Source organism: Rhodamnia argentea, chromosome 4 (genome assembly GCF_020921035.1).
Source record: "Rhodamnia argentea isolate NSW1041297 chromosome 4, ASM2092103v1, whole genome shotgun sequence".
Taxonomy (NCBI): Eukaryota; Viridiplantae; Streptophyta; class Magnoliopsida; order Myrtales; family Myrtaceae; genus Rhodamnia; species Rhodamnia argentea.
In genome coordinates this window covers 17,996,705-18,023,856 of record NC_063153.1, presented here as the reverse complement: position 1 = coordinate 18,023,856, position 27,152 = coordinate 17,996,705, and the positions used below count along the sequence as shown (strand labels likewise).

General features: G+C 41.3%; 4 protein-coding genes and 1 long non-coding RNA gene across 7 annotated transcripts; 2 read left to right on the top strand and 3 right to left on the bottom strand.

Moving 5' to 3' along the window:
• The first annotated feature begins 3,942 nt into the window (after positions 1–3,942).
• LOC115744590 (plant intracellular Ras-group-related LRR protein 6-like) lies at positions 3,943–8,301 on the top strand. Its single transcript, XM_030679839.2, has 3 exons — positions 3,943–4,266; positions 5,159–5,328; positions 7,099–8,301. The coding sequence occupies exons 1-3, from the start codon at positions 4,054–4,056 to the stop codon at positions 7,772–7,774; spliced, it is 1,059 nt and encodes a 352-aa protein (XP_030535699.1). The 5' UTR covers positions 3,943–4,053; the 3' UTR covers positions 7,775–8,301.
• A 1,708-nt stretch (positions 8,302–10,009) lies between these two features.
• LOC125314538 lies at positions 10,010–25,238 on the bottom strand. The gene is made up of 3 exons (XR_007197998.1): positions 24,837–25,238; positions 22,527–22,529; positions 10,010–10,020 (listed from the first exon to the last, which is right to left on the bottom strand). It is a non-coding gene; the product is annotated as an uncharacterized LOC125314538 (long non-coding RNA).
• LOC115744591 (oligosaccharyltransferase complex subunit ostc) lies at positions 10,364–11,158 on the bottom strand. Its single transcript, XM_030679840.2, has one exon. It carries the CDS (start codon positions 11,041–11,043, stop codon positions 10,513–10,515), a length of 531 nt encoding a protein of 176 aa, XP_030535700.1. The 5' UTR covers positions 11,044–11,158; the 3' UTR covers positions 10,364–10,512.
• LOC115744592 (pathogenesis-related protein PRB1-3-like) lies at positions 11,850–12,505 on the bottom strand. Its single transcript, XM_030679842.2, has one exon. The coding sequence runs from the start codon at positions 12,437–12,439 to the stop codon at positions 11,915–11,917; it is 525 nt and encodes a 174-aa protein (XP_030535702.1). The 5' UTR covers positions 12,440–12,505; the 3' UTR covers positions 11,850–11,914.
• Positions 20,465–26,679, top strand: LOC115744589 (nucleotide-sugar uncharacterized transporter 1). 3 transcript variants are annotated; one of them, XM_030679837.2, is made up of 8 exons: positions 20,468–20,881; positions 20,978–21,134; positions 23,299–23,450; positions 23,571–23,779; positions 23,858–23,951; positions 25,245–25,411; positions 25,493–25,663; positions 26,199–26,679. In XM_030679837.2, exons 2-8 carry the CDS (start codon positions 21,056–21,058, stop codon positions 26,476–26,478), a joined length of 1,152 nt encoding a protein of 383 aa, XP_030535697.1. In that variant the 5' UTR covers positions 20,468–20,881; positions 20,978–21,055; the 3' UTR covers positions 26,479–26,679. The 3 variants fall into 3 exon arrangements, with proteins under 3 accessions (XP_030535698.1, XP_030535697.1, XP_030535696.1); XM_030679838.2 differs by having other exon boundaries at positions 20,465–21,134; positions 23,271–23,450; XM_030679836.2 differs by having other exon boundaries at positions 20,468–21,134.
• Positions 26,680–27,152: the final 473 nt, after the last annotated feature.

Genomic DNA, 27,152 nt, shown 5'->3' with positions numbered 1-27,152 from the left:
CGTTTCCTTGGAGTTATCGATGCTTCATCCAGATCCGATTGACCTTTTCCCCCTCTCGCTCATTTCATTCTTCTCTATTCATTCCTTAATTTTAAGAAAAATGGTGTCACAAGTTGGCGCATCATGCTACCGTTCAAAGCTTAGAGACCAGCAAAATCAAACTCGTTGGCTCGTCCAGGTTCATACACACCTGCGATCGCTCGAGATTGACGGGCATTTTGGGTCCGATTTCAATAGAATAAAAGCGACATTAATCGCCATCGACGGATATGTATCACAAGGAATCGTACTCATCCACCCAACAAAGCTAAATTAAGATTTAAGCAGTCGGTAGCATCATGTTTCCGCGTATCTCGCTCTCCATTAAAGTTGACCAAAGGAAGGGGTATGATCACCAGTTGGATCATACGAAAACGCAAAAAGGACCTTACAACACCCGGCAACCATACGTATATTTATATCTATATGTGTTCATTTGTCAAACAGCTTGGAAATCTCCATCTAATAAATAATTCGGATAAGGTTGTTTGTCCTCGTACGGAAATTTGTGAGATAGGTTTCCAATGGAAGCCGCCAGTGTCATCATCAATTTGATTGCTGTTCCTAAGCTCCCTTCCAATTTCGGTTGCGTCATGTGCTCAAGTCTTAACAGTACTCTCTTGTTCTTATCTGTCATCTCCGCAGCAGATGGCGTGGCTGATTAGTGCTAAGTAAATCAATCTTTCGTCTCCCGCATATACGCCAAATGATCGCCATTTTTCCACCCTCGTTGTACAAGCAATTCCTATAAGATAATACAACATGTCGCCGTAAACTTTGCCTTAAGATACTGTGTTTTTGACTTGCATTAGATGGTCGAGCCGAGCATGTCCCCCACCTTTGCCTTTCAAAAGGCAACTCCCTCTTAAACAAGTTTGGAGTAAGTTTAGCTCAGAAATGTGGAGACAGCTCGTCATGGACTGCCGTTTTGGATCTCGGGAGGAGAAAATTTAGGGGCGAGGGTCTGAGTAAATTATCCTCTCGAGTCTCGAGCCTATTTTCTGGCCACCCCCAGCGATTCCTTGCATCAATTCTCAGTGACCGACACAAAAGCATCGCTTGGAGCATGAGACTGAGGAATCTGCAATGCCTAAGTGAGGGTGAGATGTAGAAATTTTACTTGGAATTTCAGTGGGAGTATAATATGTATTTGGAAAAATTTCAAAAACTCATTTCTACTTTGGCACTCAATATTCATTATCATCTTCAATTTTTGCATCTCCACGCAAAATTCCCTCGCTAAAAGGACCAAAATACTTCTCCAAGGCATGAACCTTGATCCCATCTCTCCCCTCTCCGTTACTTTTTCCAAGGCTGCATTTGATTCTGCTTTAGAAATGAACCTTAGGAAGATGCAAAGGACTTTAACCTAAGGGGCTTTGAGAAAATGCAAATAGCATTTGGTAAAAATTCCTCTGAAAAATAACTTTGGGTTAAGTAGTGTTTGTTAAAAAAAAAATTGCCACTAAAAAAAAAATCAAACACTTCCTCGGCTTTAGTGAAGAGCTCGGGCCGCCACCGGCCGCCCGTCAAAGTCGCACGACCTCGGGTGATCCTCGATAAGGGTCGTATGACCTTGGTGAGGGGGGTCGGGCGGCCCTCGCCGGGGTCGCATAACTCCGTGTGACGAGGCCTGGTGTCTTGCAACCTAGGTGACCGTCGGTTGGTCGGTCATGACCTTAGGTGACAACCTCGCCGGCCTCTTGCCGGCCTTTCGCTAGCTTTTCGTCGGCCAGATCTAGCCTCATCGACCTTCGCGCAAAGAAGATACAATAAAAACGATGGGAAGAATCGAAAAACTAAAGAATTGATAAGGGTAGTTTGAAAGAATTGTTCTTATTAAAACTCGGTTTCAGCATTCCACAAATGCTGAAAGCCAAGGTAGGCTCTCAATGCTACTTTTTGGCCTAAAACTCCTTGGGCATGGTTGCCAAACATTCCAAATTTTTCTCAACAAGACTTTCAAAATGCTGAACTAAATACACCCTCTCTCTACTACATCTCTAACCGATTGAAGCCACCGCAAGCCCTAATTGAAGCCGTTGCAACCCCCAATGCCGACACCTCCATGTCAACCTCCACATCTTTATGTCCGCCCCTCCGCTTGGTCTCCCTTGTCTTCCGCCAAGTTAGCCATGGCTGAAGCCTCCAAGGTCCTGGCGCCATTGAGCTCGACCATATCTCATATGCAGCCAACGCCGATGTGAGGCTCAACTTGATCTATCGAGCTCGATAGATAGGGCAAACATGTACCATCATCAAGATCCAGGGATAGTTCATATTTGTCAATAATAGAGCTTTGCTACGCATATTTATATTAACTTAGACATGTCCCACGATGAAGGACCAAACGATATCTATAACTACATATATCGGGGTAAAATTTTGCTTGATACTTTTGAAAATACAAATGATTATCTTAGTCAAAATATCAAAATATACAAAACGGCAAGAAACACTAATCGAATGCCTAGTTGATCTAGATGTGACATATCAACAACATTGACAAAGTATACTAGCATGATCAATTTCTTCAACTGTAAAAAATTGGAAACCAATTGGGCAGGAGAACAACATCAAACCAACTATTTCATAGGCAGAGGAATTCCTCTGGCCACCGTGCTTGTCGTGGTTGGCAGCTCCGATTTCTTTTAATACCGGCGGCCAAAATAATCTGGCGAACTGAAAAATCGACATCTGACCAACAGCTAACGCACATATGGCGGTTGGTCCATATGTCCAAAAATAAATAGCTAGATATTTAGTTGCTGAAGAATCTTGCAATGAGGGCGGCCCAAAAGAAAATAATATAGATAGATGAATGACAGGCGCCGCCTGGTTTTAATAAGCCAACTCTCTTATCAAGGCGTGAATAAGATAGTCCGGAAATCGGCCTTCAACTTCAAAGAAGACGTAATGATAAACTCAACTTGTTATCACACCAAGAGAACGGGTCAATCCCAGCACCATCTGTACCCTCCCATGTGATCCATCGTGCCTATCATTGGCCAAACGAAAACTTTGCGATCATATCATATGTTTCTCTCCCATTTACATATCTCCGAGTCCGCTTCCTTACACCCACTCGAAGAAGCATGCCACGCCAGCAATTTGTGTAAAGTCGATATCTGTTCGAATTTATCTCCTTTAGAGTAGTTGGGTTATTGCATTCCGGATCATAGAAAACAAAAGTACGGGTTTTTCTTGTATTATGTCATTCACGTCTTCGTCTCTTAGTTCTCTTTTCTATGCGATGGGAACATCGACATTTAGCTTAAAGATCTTCTCCTACTTTAATGACTTAAATATCTAGATTACTCGGATGCTCGCTCAATTTAGATGGGATTAGTTTCGACTTGAAAGAGATTTTATCCAATTCATGGAAACGCAAATCAAAGGACCATCACATAATGAGCCCATAAGATATCAAGATGGTGAGGCGGGGGAGGAGTATATACCTTGGACACAAGAATCTTCATTAGAGGCTATTAATTTAATACACTAGTCAAGTAAATATGTACAAACATATAGTGGTTATATACATTTGTCAAATGTTTTGTTCGCTTGTTTGTTTGACTTGGGGGACAATGGGGGGGAAAAGAAATAGCAAGTGGGAGGAAATGGTCCGACGAAGGGAAAGATAAAAGGGCAAGGCAAGCTGCCGAGAGAGGCGGGCAGCCAAGGTTTCTCAACTGGAGTGATGGGTTGACTTTTGATAGAGGAAAGACACGTGGCGACGCAACCCTTCGTATACGGTCTTCGTCCTTTGAAGAAGCACAAGCTCATGCACACGTGTTTGTCGCCTTCCTCTTCTCCCTCATCCGTACGTCCTCGCCATCTCTCTGCTTATAAATGTGATGTACGGCTTCGCTTGTTTCTCTCATCCTCCTTCAAAAGCCCACCCCCTCTTTCTCTTTCTCTTTCTCTTTCTCTCGTCACTAGTAAATTCTGCGTTTTTCTCGTTTGCCTTCTTCTCCTCTTTTGTGGGTTTTGTTTTCTGGGGTTTGTTCGAAGATGATGTACGAGCAGCAGCAGCAGCAAGTGAGATTGGATTGGAGGAGGAAGACAGGGACAGCGGATCAGAGAAAGGGAGGATCCGCCATTATTGAGGAAGATGAGAGCCTTGAAGTTGTGGATTTGAGTGGCTTGTCCATGGAGTCTCTCCCTAACCCTACCCTGAATTTAGCCCTCGTTTGCAAGTTGGACCTCTCTAACAACAACCTTCAGGTACTCACTGCCTCTCTCTCTCTCTCTCTCTCTCTCTCTCTCTCTACCTGAATTTTTTTTGCTTTCTTCGGCCACCTCTTGTTGGATTTATGTCAGTAGTTTCGATCGTTACGTTTCCCACCCAGAAAAGGCCTATTTGACAAAAATTGACAGCATGCATGAAGGATCAAGATGGGAACTGAGTGCTTGTCTGGCTAAGTCAAACTCACCACGAAAATGCTACCCTTTTGACATATCTCCACGTGAGTGGCTGCGATAAATGCATGACTGCAAAGACAATTCAATACTCCCCCTCTCTCTCTCTGCAGTATTGATGATGAGTCCTTTTGACTTGGCCAAGATAAGGACAATGAATTTGGTGTTCCAGGATCAGTTTCAATACGCTTTTCAACTTTTCATAAATACCAGCAAATTTTCTTATAAGGAAGTTGGTTGTCACTTACCGTCTTCCATGCTTATCAACTCTCTCTGTCTCTGTCTCTGATTGTTTGTGTGACACCCTTTCACTTCCGCCAAAGGACAAATTGCCTCGGCGTTATATCCTCCGGCAAGGGAAGAGGATGAGGGTTCAAATCTTGAATTGTCGGGGTGTGATGAGGTTAGGAAAGAAAGTTCCTTCAAGAACTGTTAGGCCATTATCTTACGACTTACCAAAAACAACCTTTCGTTTCTTGAACCTTGATATGACAAACAAATCGTTAACGGAACAAAGTAGAAGGAGCTAGCCTTTGACCATTCAAGTTTAAGGGATGGTACTATTTGCATGTATTGAACACCTTCTCATCATGCCACAAAGCTAGCTTCAGAGGATCCCTAATAAGCTAGTATTTTGATGTCCTCCTGATGGTGAATGCGACTTAAATCTGGAGAGATGGAAATGAATGTATGGCAGACAATACCGGAGTCGCTGACGGCAAGATTGCTAAACGTGGTGGTGCTGGACGTCCACTCCAACCAACTGAAGGTGCTTCCGAACTCAATCGGGTGTCTCTCCAAGCTCAAGGTTTTGAATGTTGCTGGAAACTATCTTCGGTTCCTCCCCAGGACTATTGAGAATTGCAGGTTAATAATCCTAATCTCTCCTTCTCTTCCACTTCCCTTTTTTCTTTTTTCTTTTTTGCAATCTCATTACTCTAATGCTCATGCAATTATTGACATAGCACCATCAAAAGCTAAAAGCTGCTATTTTCGTTACATAGCAAAAGAAAAGGGCATGGACATTAGGAGTTTGAAAATAAGAACCCTAACGACAATTAGGGATTAAAAAACAAAGAGTAAGCCGCGAGCACAGGATGCTTTTTCTAATCATTGAAGTCATTTTCCCTTTTCCCCTATTGCATAAGCTGACCCTTTTAAAATCAGTTGCTAAGACTAGCATGTTCTGTTGTCTTTGCTAAGACTAGTAAGATTTTCATTTTGCTTATATGAAATTTTAAACTATAGATTGAGAGGAGATGAGAATCGAGTAATACTACAAGCACCCATAACCAAACAGCGTGGCATGGTTTGGATTACTATAACGATACTGTACGTTGAATGAGCTTATTAGCTTGTTTTCTTTTTTGCTATGATAATTGCATATTCTTGCATGTATTATTACCCTTCTTATATCGTTAAGATGCATCATTCATAGGATGAGTTTTTCTACATGTGTTTCCGGAGAGCATTAGTTCATAAAGTTATAAATCGTTAAAGTGTGCCCTTCAATGTTCTTGCTTCGCTAGTATGAATTTGTAAGTTGCCCCACCACCTGTCCTACGCATTAGAATTTTGGACATTCCAAAAGGCCGGCATAGACTACACAATGAAGCATGTGTTGGTCTATTCTAAGGCATGAATTGTTTTTTTTATATAGCACGGAGCAGAGATTTATCAATTTATCAGCATGCAAATATCAATTTATATATGTTAGAATAACTTTAGGGGCTATCACTTTATACAAAACCTTTGAGTAAATGGGTAAAGTCAATTCGTGTACAAGGGAAGAATCATTCTTAATTATACCAAAATGATCAATCCACGTGGGCTATAAGATAATCGGCTTAATAGATATTTGAAGTTGAACGCAATTTTCAGTGGCAAGAAATGCAGAAAGATTAATCGTCTGCCGGGAGAGTTGTGTTTATGTGCGACATAAGAGAAATCAGTAAACAAGACTACTGTATCTGCATATGAATCTTTAGTTGGAAAGAATATATACATTTCTGCAGAGGACATGTATAATCAATCTGTACAAACATTGACAAATCTCCACTGAGCTAAGTTTATTAATCGAGTTTGACAAAAAAAAAAGTATATTAATCGAGTGCCGGCTCATCACAAAAAACGTTTACATATAGTTTGAGGAAGTGTTGGCTTTGAAAGATACACACTTGTTTTGTTTCTTATAGCAAAATGAAGATGCCGATGTCAGGATCATCATATTTGAGTTAGGAAACAAGATGAAAAGAGTGATGTAAGTGACAACCGCCTCCGCAAATCTCGTGTTATCTCCCGGTAAAACTGGGATCTTTTGTCCCTTACATCAGACACGTTTCCCCTTTCTTCACGGGATATACAAAAGCCAAAGTAACCTTATATACGCAGGAGTACCTGTTCGGTAACGTCCTCTGACGGATCATGTTGTGGTCTGTTTTCTAAAGAATACAGTATTCTGCGTAAGTAGTAGAGGTTACTACTCCCTAATAGAAAATTTAGGATGTCCCGAGCCGTTGTTACAACTAATGTGATTTGAAAATGTCAAGGTCGCGATCGAGAGAGAGGGGTTCTTGCATGTTTCAACGTCTTGTAGGGTCATTAACAAGTAAACTACTTGTTCCCCTCGCATCCCAGATCACTTGAGGAACTGAATGCAAATTTCAACCAGCTTACGAGACTACCGGACACCATTGGCTTTGAGCTCCTGAACCTTAAGAAGCTCTCAATCAGTTCGAACAAGCTCGTGTTTCTCCCTCACTCCATCTCCCACCTCACCTCCCTACGCATCCTCGATGCTCGTCTCAACTGCCTTCACTCGCTGCCTGAAGACATGGAGAACTTAATCAACCTCGAAGTTCTCAACCTTAGCCAAAACTTCCAGTGCCTCGAGACCCTCCCCTACTCTATAGGCCTACTGTTATCCCTCGTCGAGCTGGATGTTAGCTATAACAAGATCACGGCCTTGCCAGACTCCATGGGATGTCTCAAGAAGCTCCAGAAGCTCTATGTCGAAGGAAACCCGCTCACTTCGCCTCCGCCGGAAGTCGTTGAGCAAGGGTTGCACGCCGTGAGGGAGTACTTGAGCGATAAGATGAATGCAGGACATCAAAGTCCAGTCAAGAAGAAGTCGTGGATCAGCAAGTTGGTCAGGTATGGTACATTCAATGGGAGCCAAGTTAGTAGAATGAACCAGGAGGAAAGGGAAGGGTTTATGGCAATCGACTATCAGAGAATTGCTGGACTTGCCTCGCCGAGATATGTGGGGAGGTTCTCACCGCGCCGCCTCTTTTCTCCAAGAAGAAGTCATTAATAATAGTTAACGTTTTGTAAAGTTTTCTACAGTAGTGGTATTGTGTGATTATGACCGTGTTGCCAAATTAAGGTCCGTCCATTAGCACTAGGGCACTTTGTGATACTATCTATTAGCGTCACATGATGGTAGATGAGCCCACATACATATACATAATGGTGTTCTTGGTTCATTTGGCTGTATGACAAGTTGCTTTTTTCCCCCTACGCTCATGTTGATCTTCAGGGCAAGACAGAGATCATCTTCTTGGCGAATAGTAATGTAGTGTTCCCGGAGGCTGTGTCCTTGTGCTGGGTGGAAGTAAACTTAACGAAACAACTAACCATCCCCTAAAGCACTTGCCAATGAACATTCCTCAGTTCCGTGGTTGTTGAGGCGTTGAGCTAAGCCATATAATGCACAACAAGAATCAATCAGAACTTTTCAGTAATGCAAACAACCAAAGTTTACACTGTCTCCGGTCTGAGTGGCGCTCAAGTTTACAGCTGCATCTTCACCAATACCGTCGGCACTATCCTTAGCAGATATTGTGAACACTTGTCTCTGATTAGACGCAGTCGTATGAGCAACAAGAGGCATTGATTCGCAGAGTCAGGGTTGCTTATTCACATTTAGCTAGACAATCAGATACAACAATGGTAATTTCGTGCTATTACTCTCGGATACAGTGCCTTGATGAGAGCAGCAATTTATTATGTAGCCACACAAATGACAATGCTCAATCTTGTGCACTGGTCCTTACGAGTTACAATCAGATCCCTGATATGGAAGTACGAGAGATTGGCTTTTTCAAGACAGTAGCTCAAAGGAATGCCCCCATAGAAGTAACTTACACACCTTAATCCAAGCTATTTGTATAATTTATATTGGATATAGATTTCTAGGGAGATTGTTGGCATAAACCCCCGGAATGTTGACATTCTCAAAGAAGTATGATCTGTAAATTCATTTTGTCCGGGTTTCAAAGTAAAATTATGCATAAGTATGCCCTGAATGAGAAATAAGTGTACAAATCAGCCTATGCATCTATTGAAGTCCACCAGGCCATTAATTCATCTAGTGTACAAATCTTGCTGCCAGTGCTGGCAGCAAGATTAAACAAGTTTCCTCCAACACATGGTTTAGACATGCTTCGAGAATCAGTTCTAGGCAACCGTTAGTCCTTTCAATGGTTGTGGAAGAAAGCATAATTCCCAAAACAATACAATATACAAAATAGGTAACTAGAGTACGAACAGACATGGCTATCGATGTCAATGGATATCTAGGCAGCAGAGGACCACAAGGTTCATCTGCTTGCTCTTCACAACCTCATCTGTGTAAGCACCTTTCAAAAGATTTGCTGAGTTTGGTTGAGATAAAGGCATCTCTGACTTCGTATAGTAACATTAATACCTTCTTTGAACAAAGTCAGAGGGGGTATATCAGAAGGCTAAGAAATGACAGACTCAAAAGAGATGCACTGATATTCAACTGAGAGAAGGATGAAAATAAACTAGGCCGGCAAGCAAAATAGTACAACAAAATGCTCTTAGGATGATAAGAGAGACTCAAATCAACCATGGTGAAAGTGACTAACTAGAAGCCACTCGCCATTGTTTAAAGGCACATGCCCAAGCATAGGAAAAAGTATATCTTTTCTTTTTTTAAAGGAAAACATGGTACATAATGTACATTTCAGCAAAGGGTGTAGAAAATATTGGCAATTAGCTTCGGACAATTTGAGAAGGTGATTTCTATATCCCTGAAGTTAAGCAGTTAAGGCTACTTGAAGATTTCGTCTAATGAGCAGCAAGATCAAGAGAAGTAGATATCTTTAGTCAATCAAAGAAAGGAAATACTAATTACGAGTGTTTGCACTCTTTTAGACGACCAAATCAGCCATCATGTGCACAAGGAAACAATCTCTTATAGTCACAAGTAAATGGAGAACTCCTACAGTAACAATTATGTAATATGTGCCCATAAAGTATTCTTTCATTGTGCAGAGTGTCTACATGCCCTGTTGCAATATCTCTTGCTCCTATAATGAGTCAAGCAAGAAACAAATTGGACCTAACTTATCTAGGGATACACAAATTCGTCAAGCGACATTGGCATGTTGTCTCGATGGTAACTCGAAACAGACATTGAGAAAGAAATTCACAAAATGCTGGAGATAATTAAACTATGTAAGAAAATAGCAGAGATACTAGCAAGTCATTAACAAACTATCTAGCTACATTCGCACTCGGAAGAATTTAATTCTAGTTGTTCAATGGGTGTTGACATGAATTGAGGATTAACCAGGAGAATTGCTCTCACGGAGAATTTGAGTCACCCAACAGTGAAAATAAATTCCTCACGCGATTTGCATCTACCCTTGCCTTCGAGCCGGCTAGCTCAATCTTTCATTCCCATGGTACAATGCGTCCAAACCTCAGCCGGCCATCTCTTTAATTCAAAATTAGCGAGGTTATTGCTGCTTAAGTCATGACTACTTATTCAGCAAATTTGCTTGAGGACTTAAACAGCGATATTCACAGTGGATGAGATAAATCCACAAGGATAATCTATGGAACACTACCTATGATGACACCAGCCGATAGCTATGCCAAATTTCCCAGCGTCATTACGATATATGATAGTAAATAATAGCAGCACAAAATCGACAATTGTATGTAGAGATCTCGAAACATGTAAAAACCTGAGAAGCTAGATTAAAAAGGAACGCCCAGCTCAACCTCAAGATTGAATCACTAGCTAAGATAAGCGGGGATCTTGATGCGAATGAAGAGCATACTCATGACATAAGCAAGCACCACCGACGAGATCCCGGCCGTCGCGAAGGACGTCTTCACGCTCTTGGCCCGATTCTTGTCCAGGGCGAGATCCATGAGCACGATCCCGACCCCACCCAGGACGAACATGAACCCAGAAGAGAGACCCTCGATGATGTACTGGCCGTTGACCCGACCGGGCATGAACACGACGGGGCGGACGGATCCGGTATAGGGGTCCTGGGTGGAGCCGATGCCGGGGGGCTCGACGATGACGTCGTAGACGATCCCGGAGACGACCATGAAGTAGGTGAGGAGGACGAGGGCGTAGACGGTCATGGGGGATGGGAGGGTGAGGGTGGGCAGCTTCAGGCGGAGGCGCGGCGGCCGGAGGAAGGAGAAAGGCAGGATCTTTAGGATGTGGAAAAGGGGGTCGATGGAGGCGGGGGTCGACGACGGAGGGTCGAGGGTGGAGTGCGGCGAATTCGGCGTCTCCGGCTTCGGGGCCATCTTGGGAGGTGGGGAAACGGTCGATGGATCAGTGCCCAGAGTCTCGTGTTTCAGTATTTTCAGATCAGCACGGACGACAGAGCTGAGGGAAGCTGACTCCTTGTTCGAAGTGTATGGTAATGGCTTGCTTTGGGGCTGAGGTTGGAGTGGAATTGGGCTGGTAATGTAATAATCATTCATAACGCCGGATAAGGCCTTGTATTGTATATAACGATTTTCGGTCCAACATTTGTCGCTCTGTTCTGAATCCGTATTTCCATTTCTCCGACCACAGCATAGCAAAGCAAATCCCACCAAAGATGCGCCTAATTTAAGTGACATAATTTTGATGGGGCATACAACATAGAGAGGTGAGCACAAGAATCGATCGGACCATAGAAACCGCCTGAATCGGACCTAGTTTACTAGGGTGCTGGTCCAGTTTCCAATTCTATGAAAAAAAAAAAACCGATAATTATTGGTTCGGTTTCCGGTTCTAGGGGTGGAATCGCTTGGACTGGACCGACTATTTTTTTTTCAATTTTATTTTTTAAGAATTTTTAAAGAAATCATTTAAACTTTTAAGTATTACTAGTACTTCTACACATATAAATTGTGAATATATATTTCAAGCACATGCAACAGGTTTCATTGGATTGCCCAGGATCCAGTCCTCGATTTCGGAGTAAGATCAACCGATCACTCCTAATACAGCATTAGTCGTGTAAAGAGCTATTACATTAATTAGTGCACTTTGGAAGAATCATAAGACACTAGGTGGAGGAGGAGGAGGAGGAGGAGAGGAAAAAGAGACCCAACGCTGTATTTGTAAAGATAAAGAGGAAGAGAAAAAAAAGCAGTAAAAGGATTCATGCGCTATGCATGCTAATGCTTAATTGATGTAAGGCCTTTGGCCGATGTAGTTGCCCGGAGGATAGTACTCGCACGCTATGAAAGTGTCGCCGGAGTTGCATATGATCTTGGAGCAGCCCACGCGGCGTGTCGTCCGCCACACCACCTGCGTGTAGTGCGTGCACTCCTGGCCAGAGCACGAGTTGTCGGCGTAGTGGTACCACCGCTTCTCCGCCACCCACGCCGCCGTGGCGTCCCCGGCGCTCCACCGCCCCCCTTGCCCCCAGAACAAGTTCTCCCCGAACGCGTACCCCGGGGAGTGCACCAGCCTGCAGTCCGCACGCCTCTGGTTCGCGTACGCTCGCGCGTAGGTGGCGAGCGACGCGTCCCACGCGAGCAGCGGCACTCCCACCGCCTTCCTCGCCGCGTTGTGGCCGTCCAGGAACTCCCGTATCATCTGCGCGCTGGTTGCCGAAGCTTCGACGGCCGTTGTCGAGAGGGTGGTGAGGATGATGAAGAAGCATGCAAGTGAGACGGCCGAGTGCATCATGGCGCGCGAATTCATGTGGAAGGAGGAGGACACGGCTTGCTACGTTCGGATGCTGGGGAGCTACCTACAGCTTATAGCTTCTTCTTGGATCAGAGTTCACGTTGTATCTTGAATCACAAGCCGAAGCTAAAGTTGCTTGCAAACAGAATGATGGAGGTGGAGTAAGAAGGTCCAAAGCCTAACTTAGAACTCGCACCTGGCTTCTTGGTTTGGACATGATGGTCGGGAGAGGTAAGCTTACGTTAATTGTTTCGAACCTAGAAAAATAATTAGTTGTATAGCCTAGAAAAATTAATTAATAAAAAAAAATATTTTCATTATTGACATTAATTTACGCTTGATTTGTTTTTGGCGATGATAGGGATATTTTTCAAAGGTTATTTTTCCTAAGGTCTAATCTACTTGGAGTGATTAATCAACTTCCGGGTACAAATTTGATGCGCAAGATTTCTATTGGCCGCCATTTGGACGGACCCCCCATGCGTGTTTCTGACTTTGTTGGCTTTAATGACCGACAATTCATCATTCTCTGTTGGGAAAAATAGTAAGGCACAAGTCGGAAAATAGCACATTCTAGTATTTGTCCCGACCGAATAATACATCATTCCGTTTTTCTTAGAGACAGTATTACATAATTTCGTAAGTTTACTAACTTCTTTTTCAGATTATAAAATTTGCAACCTGGGTTGAGCCACTGCACTGCTGCGGGCGGCTATCTGAATTGTACTGGATGTGTACAACTTTGTGCTGCAACAGTTCCTCCGATGCACGCTTGTAAAACAGAGAATTTCGATTCAACAAGTGTTGTTCTTTTCCTGCCCCGTGTCGGTTCTCGAAATGTCAATTGTTGCTGTCGCTCCTCTGCACATTTCACATAGGCTGAGTCTGTGCCCACCTTCGAATGGGACCCGAAAAGGATTTTTGTCCAATTGGGCAAAAAGACCAGCCTTGGATCGTACCATCACTTGATAAAAGCTTATGGCGAGTGGTGCACATGAAAGGATGAAAGAAGATCGCCTTTCGATTTTACGATTCTAATCATGAATATGGGTAATCGAGTTAACTAAGCACGATACAATTCTTCATGTCTAATTGATCCGCGGTAACTACAGAGCTATAAGATCGAGGGTCATTCATTATGATATGATTGTGCCGGTTCTTTTTTACATGCTGAATATAATTAAAGCCGTTAGAATGTCTAGGATTCGCAAGATATTTGCAATTGAACGTAGTTCGATAACACATATGTTATTGGGTGGGTTTGAGCAGTCTCTTAGATTATTGAATTTAGACGTATGTTAATGAGTTATTTTATCCTAAAAAAGTAGAGACCATCTTTTAATTTGTTTAATATGGTCATTGAACTTTTAGTTTGTTCAACGTGTTCCATGGACTTTAGGTATATGTTCAACTTAGCCCATGAACTATATGGAAATATTAAATAGTGTCCTTACATTTTCATATAATTCAAAGATTAAATTGTATATATACCTAAAGTTCAGGGATTACATTAAATTGGGTCAAAATTTAGGAACTAATTGTGTTGTGTTCCCAATAGAGCAATAATGTGACATCCCGAATTCCGACCCACTTTTGAAGCTATAAATGAATGAAATATCTCATTGATGTATTTCGGTCTAATCTCACTCGAAGTTGATCCCTCTCGAGCGTACTAACCAAATGGGAATGGCTAGCTAGGAAAATCAAGTACGTGGACCTAAGAACTTGATCCTGGATTGACTCTTTGGCCATGAAAATTGTCGAGGGAATATTCTGGACCAATATAGGCCGATCCTAGAATGATTAAGGAACGATTTGGATAATACCCTACGCTTGGATCACGGGTGATTCCGTTTGACCTCGTATGGGTTCCGAACGTCCCTAAATTATTTTCTAACGATCGTGTCCATCGGGACTAGTGATTGACCCTCGCAATTGAATGACAACCAAGGTCGCCATGGCTCGATTAATTCTTAAACGTGATTTTAATCACGGGTCGATATGCGTAACTCCTAAAAGCCGCCCGTTAGTTTGAGATACGCCGAAAATTCTATTGATCGAGATTGGTCACGAATCGAGCTTCGTAATTTGACGTCGGACCTTCGGGGGTTTCAATAAATAAAATTTTTGATGTTTCCTCATCCTACGTGCTATTCCTTCGCGGTTAGCCCCAAAGAGGTTCAGGAAAACTATATTTGGACTGGAAATGGGAAATGACCCATTTGCCCTCGAAAAATACCCCATTTTTCACTTGGAGCGAAGGGTATTTTGGTCATTTTTCCCTTTGGCCGAGATTGACTAGTCTTGGTGGGGAGGAAATTATTTTTTTTTATCCCTCTTGACTTTGTGGATCCAATAATTATCTTAACTTATATTAATTATTATTTTGGCCCCTTCTTCTTCATTTTTCAAGAGCACACTCTCTCTCTAGCTCACTTTCTCTCTCTACCTCACACTCCCTCACTTGGCCAAATTCTCTCTCTCTCACCCTCCATTGCCGAAAATTCTTCAAGCGCCGCCGGTGTCGCCTTGGACCGCCGGAGCTTAACTTTCACCGTGAGTCGCCCGGGACCGCCGAATCTTTGGGGGGTTTTAGCCGACCAAGAGAGCCGCCGGATTGGAATCAAATTTTCTCTCGTTTTCTCGCCGGAAAATTCGCTAGAATTGTGGTAAGTTGGTCCCTAACCTTATATTAGGTATCTAGGGTGCTAATAGACCATAGATTATGTAGTTTTGGGTGAAAAATTGGTGGTTTTTGGCCATTTTCATGCCTTGGCCGAAAATGGAGGGAGTGAGGAGAGAGAAACCATGGTCTTGAGATGAATAGTGAAATCAAGAGGGTTTGGGTGTGGTCAAAGCTTGACCATGGTTACTTTATGCCTAAACTAGAGTTACTTTATGCTATTGTTTAATCATGGTTAGGTTAGTATTTGACTCTAGTTAATTTTTGAACCATGGTTAGTTTGTATATTAACTAGGGTTACTTTTATGTGACATAAAGTTGTTATGCCATGGTACCAATTAAATGTGGCATGATTACTATAGTTTAGTACTATAGTCATAAATTAATTATATGTTAGAAAATTATTATTGTTCGGCCGTGATAAATTTCCACGTTAGTATAATTTTAGTGGCGCGTGATTTATATATTGCTACGTTAGCGTAATATGGTCGCATGACGTGGATTGGATACTATGGTAGTATTAATTGATCGGGTAGTCTGAATTAATATTTGGATTAGTGTGAATTAATCGGGTGATCCCGAATTATTAATTCTCTAACGTGAGCGAATCACGTGGTCCCGATCTATTCTCGGAAAATATGAGGGTCGTATTCAATCAAGTCGTCCGAGGCCAAAGTGAGCCGTATTCGTCCGATTGTTTGAGACCGAGAAAGTATGAAAGTCGTGTTCAATTAAGTCGTCCGAGACCAAAGTGAGTCGTGTTCGACTAATTGTCCGAGACTTAATCCGGTCGTGTTCCTATGTGTCCGAGACCGAGATTTATGGGTCGTATTCAATCAAGTCGTCCGAGGCCAAAGTGAGCCGTATTCGTCCGATTGTCCGAGACCGAGAAAGTATGAAAGTCGTGTTCAATTAAGTCGTCCGAGACCAAAGTGAGTCGTGTTCGACTAATTGTCCGAGACTTGATCCGGTCGTGTTCCTATGTGTCCGAGACCGAGATTTGTGGGTCGTATTCCTTTGTGTCCGAGACCCTGGAATATATATATAAGTAGAGCCGTGTTCTATAAAGGTCCGAGGCTCATTGTTATGAACTTGTATGATGGCGATGGAGTAACATGGAATATTCTGGAGTAACGTGGAATATTCTGGAGTAGTGTGGAATATTTTCGGAGTAACGTGGAATATTCTGGAGTAACGTGGAATATTTTGGAGTAACGTGGAATATTCTAGAGTAGTGTGGAATATTTTCGGTGTAACGTGGAATTTTCTATGACAGCCTGATGCGTTAAACACGGGCTTTGGATCAATGTGGATATTTATATTATGGCCTAATGCGTTAAATGCGGGCCCCGGAGCACGTGGAATATTTTATTATCGGACCGAGGCGTGGAACGCCGAATCGGGAGTAACGTAGAATATTTGAGAAGGTGTGGAAATTTTCGGAGAAAGAACGGAATTTTCTGGAATTAAATTGTGGAATTTTTAGTAAGAAAGAAGAGTTGTTGGAAATTGTTCATTGAAAATGTGTCTGGAGGCACTAGGGCCCTAATATAGGATTAGGGGCTAGCTTACTGAGATTTTATCTCACCCCGTCGTGGGTTCGTTGTTTTTCGGACCCTCCGTCGCAAGTATGAATGACCCGTCTCAAAGGTTCGGTATTCCCCGAGGTAATGGTACCGGGAGAAGATGGGGAGGCTGTAGAGCCATCGGATGCGGAACAGCCACCCGAGCTTGACGAGGATGAGTTGGAGGCGAGAGATGATATAGTACCGGATAGCGAGGACGAGGCCTAGGGTAGTTGGCCTCTTGACTTTTGCTGGCTGTTTTATTTTGGATGTATAGTAGGCTTCGATCACGTAATCTTTTTTTTTGTTCTAGTGGTCATAGGCTTGTACAGTGGCCTCCGAAGCCGTAGGTTTGGAAAATTGTATAGAACGTGTGGATATGTATATAAGTTTGTTTTTACAGTCCCAAGTCATCGTGATGTTAATTGTTTCTGTACGGGGATTCGTTTTTTGCTTCCGAATGAATTAGTTGGCCTTTGGATCCTGGAGAACTGTACATAAGCGTGGCCAGGTGGGATGTCGACGAGCTCGCGGGGTTCGGGTCGTGACAAATAACTCAAACTAGATCCCTATATTTGCATTTCAGGCTAAGCGAGCTCTTAAATCCACGGTTAACTCTACTTAGCAATGGTAGTGGTGGCCACAGGCCGGTTTGGGCCCGGAACCGGCCTATGGCCAAACTCGTAACCGGCCCGTTGACCGGGCCCGCCGATTCCAAACCGAAACTAGCTCGTCCCATATAGGCCTGTTACAGGTCCATGTTACGTGGAATTGGCTTTATAGCCATTCGAAAAAAATAAAAATAAGTGGGGCGGCTCTTTCCCCCGATCGCTGCAAGGCAACGGCCATTTCCCCCACCCCCTCTCCTTTTTTTTTAATTAATTTATTAATTATATCCTAACTATTATAAATACCCCTTTCCATTTTTCATTTTTTCTCATAATTTCTCTCAATTTCTCTTAATTCTCTTAATCCGCTTAATTCTCTCAATTTTCTGAATCCATTTTCCGCTCAATTCTCCTAAAAAATGGCAAGTGGAAGCAAACTTAGTGATAGAGGAAAGAGCCCGATTGGGGAATCCGATTATCCTCATGATCATCGTGATTTTGCATATTGAGGATACGATGTTGATGATATCAACATTATTCCCAACGTCAAGTACGTCCCAACCCAAGAAAGTTTTCATCTTCCTACGGGTATCAAAGAAATGTCAACAACAAAGGAGCCAGAACTGGAGGTTACATCCGACATATGGAAACACTTCACGAATGAACATTTAGGCACTATTGTGGGGCAACATACAAATTCATAGGTGGAGGCGGCTATGGAACATTTAAACGGCATCTAAGGTCGAAGCATCCAACATAAGCGGGGATAGACATCGGCTAACAACAAATTTCCGGGTACGTCAATCCTAACACTCCTCTTTTATTTTGTTACAGTGACAAAGTTTATAAAGAAGAATTAGCTGAATGTGTTGCCGTTGAACATTTATCTTTTAATTTTGGTGAAAATTTTGATGTTAATCATTTTATACAAACTGCAGCTACTCCACAAGCAAAGCCTATTTCGACAAATACACTTAAAAGCCAACTTTTTGATCTTTTTAAAAGAGAAAAATAAGTTTTAACAAATTTTTTTATGAATTTTAATGGACGTGTGCATATAGATAGCAACATTTGGAGTGATCTTTGGCAAATTCATTCTTATATGGGCATTACATGTCATTGGATAGATGATGATTGGAACATTCGAAAAAAAGTTATTGCATTTTCAAGTTTTTGATGATAGGCATACAACAAATAATATTTATGGAATAATTAAGCAAGTTTTAGAAGAATATTTTTTGCTTAATAAAATTTTTTCAGTTGGGTTTGATAAAGTCACGGCAAATATCCCTTCAATTATCGAGTTAGAAAAGATTTGTAAACCCGCTTTTGATGGATAATTTTTTGACATTAGATGTGTTTGCCTTGTTTAAATTTATGCGTACACGATGGTTTAAAAACTCTTGATGTTTTTCTCATCCCAATAAAAATAGTAGTTCAATTTTTATGGGAACATCTCCAAATTTTGAAAGAATGGGGTAGATTTTGTAAAGCAAATAGAAGAAGACCAAAAAGATTTTCAAGAGATGTTCCAACTCGTTGGAATTCTACATATGAGTTGCTTAATCAATCTTTTGCATATAAACATTTATTACGTACATTTATTTCGAATAATGTTTCTCAAATTAATTTATTCCCAAAAGAGTACAATATTTGCAAAAAAAATAATTAGATTTTTTAAAATTTTTTAATGATGCAACTTATACTTTATCCGATATTTATTATCCTACTACGTATTTATTTTTAATAGAGTATATTAATATTGCTGGTGTTTTTGAAGAAAATGAAAAATATGATCAATTAGGTCCAACTATTATAGCAATGCGAACAAAATGCTTGCATTATTATATCGAAATTCCTCTTATTTATTTAGTTACTTCTGCTTTTGATCTACGTATCAAATTAGATGGTTTTGGTGATTATTTGACTATGTATTATGAATGCTTACATTTGATTGAAATGGTAAATGTTAGAGCTATACAAACATCGGTTAAAAATGCAATAGTAGAATTGTATAATTAATTTTGTAGTAAATTTAATCTAGGTGATAGTGGATCTTCCCAACTTAGTGAGATACAAAGCAGGGACGTAGGTAAACTTAGTAGAGGGTACAAACTTCTGATGAATAGGCAAAAAAAAAAGGAGGGGGGAGCAATAGGAAATATTTTTGAAATAAAGATCTATTTAACTATTTCTTTTGAGTTTGGTGAATTCGAAGGCGGCACGGATTTCACAATTATAGATTGGTGGAAGAGGCATTCAACTCAATTCTCAATTTTTGCTCTCATCGCAAGACAGGTTTTAGCAATTCCTTGTTCAACAATTGCGGTTGAACAAGCGTTTAGCGTTGAAGGCAACATTTTGGACGATCAACATTCAAAATTAGCTCCGGATTCGGTGGAGGCTGAAACTTAGACAAAGGCTTAATATCAACATCAATAAATGGATCGCAATAATGAAGCCGAATTCTTCAATGATTGAGATACCATTGCCACTGCCACGGGTAGCGGTCCAATAGTGACGATTGAGGATGAGGTAAATATAGAGTTATCAAAGGTAAAAGAACTACATAGGCTTTGATTCTTCTATCCCAATAAAATATGTATTCGCTTAATGATAATTTATTAAGTTCAAGAACCTTCCCCCTTCCTTTTTTTTTCCCCAAATTTGATTACAATTTGTATTTGATAATTTATTATTTCATAATTTCATAATTTAATTTTTTAAATTTCATAATTCATTATTTAAAAATTAAATTTAAAAATCGAAATCAGAACCGGAATCGGCGGTTCCATTTTCGATTTTGAACGGGAATCGGGCCTTGAATTGGCCTGGAATTGCCGGTTCAAAACTGGAACCGGAACCGCCCCTTAAGTTCCAGTCGATTCCGGCCCATGGCCATCTCTAAGCAATAGGATGGTGCTGGAAAAGACAAAAGTAGATTGACAAATTGGTGTGAAAATGAAATTTTCTTTGATCATCTTTCAGTTAATTCATGCATAATTTCTGCAAAGGCTCAATCACTCGTAATTTCTAGCTGTCAAAACATTGGTATGGTATCATAAAGAAGCCCATTATGGCACATTAGTCACTTAAACTATCATAGAATAAGACCTCAAATACCGGACATTAATTGGGTCAATCCGCAATTAGACTTCATTACATTCGACAGAAACATCAGCCGAATTTTCGGTCCTCTGTCACTTTTATATTGAACCTCTAGCGACCGACTGCCGTCGCCCGACCGCTTTTCCTGTTGGTGACTCGCTGTTGTTATTGTCCAAGAAAGGTCAAAAAGGGGAGAGAAAATGGAGATAGTGGGCGACTGTGAGCGCGAGAGAGACCGTGATTTCCTCAATTTCTCCTCTCTCTCAACTCCATTTTCCGGCATCAACGCTCTTATATGACCACGTGTCCGCCCTCGATCCTTGCGTGCGACCGCTCCCTACCTTTTTGTTTTGCTCGCAATCCCTGTTTCTCTCGTTTTGGTGGCATTTTTGAACTCAAAACTGCGATCTTTCTTCTTCTTCTTCTTCTTTTTTTCACGCTACCCAGTACCCATCAACATCTGCCTGCTTCAGGAAAACTACTCCCCAGAAAGGTGTTACAGATTTATACTGATTAAGCACAGCAACTGCTGCTTCAGGACGATACCCACTACTCCCTTCCACTGAATTTTTGGGTTCGGGGGGTTTAGGGCTCTATCGGAACTGCTCGTTTGAGCATGTCATCTCAGTCGCAGAAAGAGGAGTGAAGCTGCTCTCCTTCATTATTTATGAAAATGCTTAGCTTCTTGCTAAAGAAAGATGTGAGGAAGATTCTGAAGCGCAAGGACAGCGATGTTGGTGAAAAAGGTAACTGCTTTACCACTTGGGTACTTGCTCATCAACTCTCAGATACTTGATTCTCGAGTTCTCGCTTAGTTTTTGCAATGCAGTTTGTTTCCCAGTCGTTGGAGTGGCTCGTATGTTTGATTTCATTGATCTGTCACTTTTCAGTTCTATTGAATCTCGATTTGTTAGTCTCTGTTAGATGATGCACATTTCATGCTCTCTTTTTTCTCGCTTCTCTGGCCTTGCATTTATCTTATGAGCTCTAGTCTTCCAGAAATCTGTTCCTTTTTCCTCTTTTCCGAGTTTCGGTCAATTACACGTGGTTTCAGTTTATCGACCTTTTTCAATTATCTGGCATTGCGGATAGATGGTAGCAGAAGTCTTCACACGACAAGTGTTATCATCTGGTCTAAGAAGAGATCAAAACATGTCCTTGATATAGGAAATTCCTTTCAATTTGAAATTTATCTTGGAGGTTTTGAGCCTGTAAGATGCAGTTGTGGTTATTTTCCGTGTAGGCTAGATTTTTGGCCGGAATGAAGGTTAAAAGGGTAAATTCTCTCCTTTTCCTCCTGTCGGTGGGTGGGGCATTGTACCGTGGAAGAGTTTACTTGTTTGCAAGCTCACATTGGCATGTCCAGTTGCTTGTTAAGTGAGATTAAGTGCCGTATAATTTTTCCGTTTTTTAATTTTTGCAGCAGAAAGCAACGGTGCATTATCCATGGAAAAGACTCACTTTTTTCTCTCAGTTGGATGATTCTAACTGACTACCCTTGTTTTAATTAGGAGTATTTGCTCTCTACTTTCCTCCGTTCAAGTGTTTCTGATCAAGTTATTCTCTTTTCAAAAGTTCCCCCAACCTAAGTAGAACCAACACCGACACCGACACCAACACCGACACGTGACACGACACGGCACGTCATTTAAAAAAAAAAAATAGAGGGTTCCGACACGTTGGGGCACATTGTATATTAAATGAATTTTATATGAGTTTTTTTCTTCTTCTTATATCGAGGATTCATGATTATGCTTTTTTTTTGCTGACTGGGTATGTTAATTTTTTTGTGGCTGGATATATGATTTAAGTATATGTATTTTTTATAAATCTATATTTTGATCCCCAATTTATTGAAAATACTTAAAATTAACCTCATGCGTGGCGAAATGGGGTGTTGGGATGCTGGACTCGCATGTCGTTGGGGTGTCTGGATTATAGATTGCATGTTGGAGAGTGTCGGGAGAGTCCGACACGACACGGAGGCCTTCGGAGAGTGTTGATGCTTCCTAGTCCCCAACTTCAGTATAGTAATGCTTTCTACGCAATTGCCATGCTTGGAATTTTGTCTCTTTGTTGAGTATGTGTTTGGGTTTCACTAATAGAACATCAAAGACTTGAAAAAGATTTGCAACTACATTCTTGTTCTTGCCTTTCCTTATTCTATATTTTTCATCCATTCTACATGGTAGAGGTACTTTGAGATGTCATACACGGTTTGAATCACAAATTAAAGCCTCATGAATCGCCTTTGATCATTTGTTGAGTGTCGATTTCTTAAGCAGTCATAAGTTTTGGGCCTCAGTAGGGGTGAGCATGGTTCCGGGGTATGGAAGGTAGGTTCTAGGTTTTAAAAATTGGGGAATCGGTTTTAACGGGTAGGTTCTAGATGAAACTTGTCTTTGTGTTTTTCTTGTTCTATGTTTTTGCGAGATCGTGTGGTATTCTATAGTGTCCGATGATGATTGTGTAATATGGAATCACGAGTCTCGGCTTCCATTTCCAGCGATATCCTTGATTGAGACTCTTACTTTGTTGATATTTCATATTCTTTGTGTATTTAAATATGAGTTGTGGTCAGTGGATTATAGTAGAAAATGTTGGTCATTCGAGGTGATGATTCATTGTAATCGTTCAATGAAGAATACAAGTGGAACATGTGACCGGGGAGTTAGGTTCAAGGTTCAAGGTTTCAAAAATTGGGGAACCTGTTTTGATGAGTAGGTTCCAGAGTTTAGGTGGAATCTCAACTGACCCTGGAACCGCTCACCCCTAAGCCTTAGGTGTTTTCATTTACTTTCGTGTATTGTGTCTTGGTTATCTGTGATCTATTCGAATAAGATTTCAACTTAAATAATTTTCATTTAACTGTAACGTTTTAGTTTTGCTTAAATTTCCTAATAAACGCAGGACGAGCGCTGGAAGACCTGCGGGCCTCTCTGTTTAATGAATTTCGCTCATCTGATGGTGCCAAGCGTCAGCAGCAACGCATATGTCGACCAATTGTTGCTCTTTCATTCAACTTTGTCGTTGCTGTTGGTATTATATTCACGAATAAACTGGTATGTGCCTCAGCCTTCATGCAATACCTATCTTGACAAGCATTGTCATGAAGGATTGCAATGTAGCCCATTGTCCGGCCTGGTTCAGTAAACAATGTTTCTAACTTTCTGGCTTTTCAGGTGCTTCAGAATGTTGGATTCCAGTTCCCCATATTTCTCACGTTCATACACTACGTAATAAGCTGGGTATTAATGGCTATTCTGAATGTTTTCTCGATCCTGCCTGCATCCCCTCCTTCAAAGTCAAACCGTTTAACTGCCTTACTCACTCTGGGGGTTGTGATGTCTCTGTCAACTGGCCTTGCTAATGTTAGCTTGAAATACAATAGGTGAGAATGGTTTCTTTATTCCTATTGTTACAGTCTCTGTTGGTGATGCATTGTATGTGATTCATGTGCACCCTTCAGTGTGGGTTTTTATCAGATGTCGAAGATTGCTGTAACACCATCAATTGTTCTGGCTGAATTCATTTTCTACGACAAAAGAGTATCTTTCTTAAAGGTAATTGTCTCATCTAAAGAAAAAGGGTCTCATTCATGTTTCTATGCGAAGTATATGCCTGAATATAACTTCTGCTTATGACATGGGAGAGATTGTCTAAGTACCAGTTTGATATGATTTGCAGTTTGTGGATGGCTTCAAGACTGACATGTTTAGTTCACTAGATAAATGATAAATGTAGCATCAAAATATTGCTGTTGCTGCTTCATTTATTTATTTCCTCCTTATAACAAGCTTGACAGATCTGAATTCTGGCCACGTGAAATTCTTGCCTCCCTTTTGAAAGAGGATAGATGGTTTGAAAGAGAATCTACCAAATGTTTATTTTGGGATGTAATTGTTGTGGATAGTTGACTTTGTGAAAATGATATTGAGGTTAATTTCCTTTGAAAGTTTGTATTCTGGTCATGCAAGATTTATATGATAGAACACTGGAAAGGTCAGTGTTATTTGTCTCATTTTATTTTTGGCAACTTTAATGTTGTTCAAGAAAGTCATCTCCATGTGCTTGAGGCTGTGAAGTCTGTTCAACACGGAATTGAGTGTTGGATCAACCTCAACTGGGTACACATACTTAAGTTATGCACTAGAACTTCGTTACTGGAGTTCTTGTGTATAATCATTTCGAGCATAGAAGCATATTCCCATCAAAGCTAACATGTTCCTATATAACACGTCCTCGACCAGGTATCACATTTCCACTGTTCTGATATTAGTTGTCCGATAGAGTGGCATAACAACTCGGGTTCTTACAGCTTCATATATCTTGATTTTTGGTGCTATTCTGCATTGGAGAATACTCTATTTGCATTTACCAATTCATCAATTCAACTCTGTTGCAGCAAAGATATCTCCATCAATCCTCCATCTCTATATGGAACCGACCTAAAACTGTAAAATCGTTGATTTTTATGCTTACTTTCGCCCTTGATTTCTGCTTTACATTTTCAGATTTCCAGCTCAATGAAATCAAAAGTCTTTCAATGAACCTTTTCACCATAAGACGAGTTTTGCAGTTAATCTGGTCTCTTGTAGCCTCTGTGGACTTACCTGCTGCACACACTTGCCATATTTTGAAACAGTATGGTGCTCATTAATATATCTCTTTACAGGATCTTCTGGTCAACCCATGCAGTGATTCAATTACTTCTAAGGCCTTAGATATATTTTATTCATCCGTCAGTGTTAGGTGATGCTATTGAGTGCATTAGAATATGCAGTATATTTTCTTTTACCGTTACTGAATATATATCCTTCTCCGGCTTTTTAGGTATCTTACTGTAAATTTTTCAGGTGCTTGCACTTACAGTTGTTTCCATTGGCGTTGCTGTGGCTACCGTTACAGATTTGCAATTCGACTTTTTTGGTGCGTGCGTAGCATTGGCATGGATAGTCCCAAGTGCAGTTAACAAAATTCTGTGGTCCAGGTTGCAACAGCAGGAAAATTGGACAGCCTTGGCGTACGTCATTTGTTTCTGCAAGGACATGTTCTTTGTTTTACGCCTTGTTGAAGCTTAATGTCTTCCGAAATTCTTGAGCAGGTTAATGTGGAAGACAACACCAATCACCTTGGTTTTCCTTGTGCTTTTGATTCCTTGGCTTGATCCCCCTGGCGCCCTCTCTTTTGATTGGACCTTGAACAACACAGTGGCCATTCTCATGTCAGCTTTTCTCGGATTCTTGCTTCAGTGGTCTGGTGCTTTGGCACTTGGGTAGGTGAAATCTGGCACTCATCTCAAGTTATATGTTGATTCTTGTTTGGCTCTACCTAGCTCTGATACATGATGTGGTTTGTCATCTACAATTGCTGTTGTTAGTTGCCTGTGGGCTCCCGTATTAGACAAAACAAAATTCTAGATATCTCAGGAGTGACCCTTCCCTTTTTTCCTCAATAGTGCACTGTTGAAAATGGTAGAATAAGAGATACTTTGCCAAGCTCTCATAGTTTTTGAAATTTTCACTGCTGACTCGATAGGGGACAAGGAGCTCAAAATCAGCTTCTTGTTGTACACACCCAGATGACTTTCCTTCTTATGTTCCCTTTAGCAGTATGAATATGAACACAAAAACTTGTGCAAAGGCTGCGGCATCCATTGATTGGCCGTATGGCTAGCTTGGTCAAACTAAGCACTCTGTTGAGAACTTCAAGTGCCTTCTGTAGGGCTAGTTGCAGAGTGTTTATCTGAAATATGTTAGCGAGGTTGTTATATCTCATCCACTCTCTCTCTCTCACATCCTCTCTCACAGGGCTACATCTCCCACAACACACGTGGTCCTTGGACAGTTCAAGACATGTGTTATTCTTCTAGGAAATTACTATATTTTCGGTTCCAATCCTGGCAGAACAAGCATTTCAGGGGCATTTGCAGCTATCGGTGGCATGTCCTTGTACACTTACCTGAATTTACAGAACCAGAAACAACAACCGAGCAAATCAACTTCCCGTCAAGCCTCTTTACCAAAGTCTAAACTGAAGAGAGAAAATGGCAATACTCAGGATGGAAATTTCGGGTCCGATGCAGTCTAGACTGCCACTCAGCAGTCACCCTCGATGCTCACTATCTCAGAAGACACGAAAACTTCTCTTAAACTGACCCCCTACACGTTGTTTCGTTCCATTTATTTAATTTCATAGGATGTTGCAGGATAGCTCTCTCCGTTCATGGCTAATTTGTAAATCCCACATGGGTAGCAAGATACATTCCTGAAAGGGATTGCTTGTTGAACAGCGCTGCCCTCCTTTGAGCTGAGGTGTGCATATTTTAGCAAATGTAGGAATTTAGACAGATTTTCCGACTCTGGCAGTGCATGTTTGGCATGCTATAATTGCCTGTAGCTTACAGTTTAGATGGACTTGTGGAGACGAATGATGCGGGACAAATTGGTAGGGTATGAAGTTGCACGACAGAGAAGCGAGCAACCTTAAACAACAGAAAAAAAAAAAAAATGAAAGCCATAAGAATGGCCATGTTGGAGACGTTGGAGGAGTGGGTTTGGGCCACTGGAGAGTTTGGTCAGTGGCCTTCCAACTCGTCCTGAATTTGCACCCAAAATGAATGTACAGAGTGAGAAGAGAGCTCGATAAAGGGCAGGTTCTTTGCAACTCGTTTCTTAAATTTCGATCGGTATCCGGTGTTATTAACAAAAGGAGCGAGCAACCTACATAAATCCCATAATAAAGATCTGTACATAAAGCAAAGG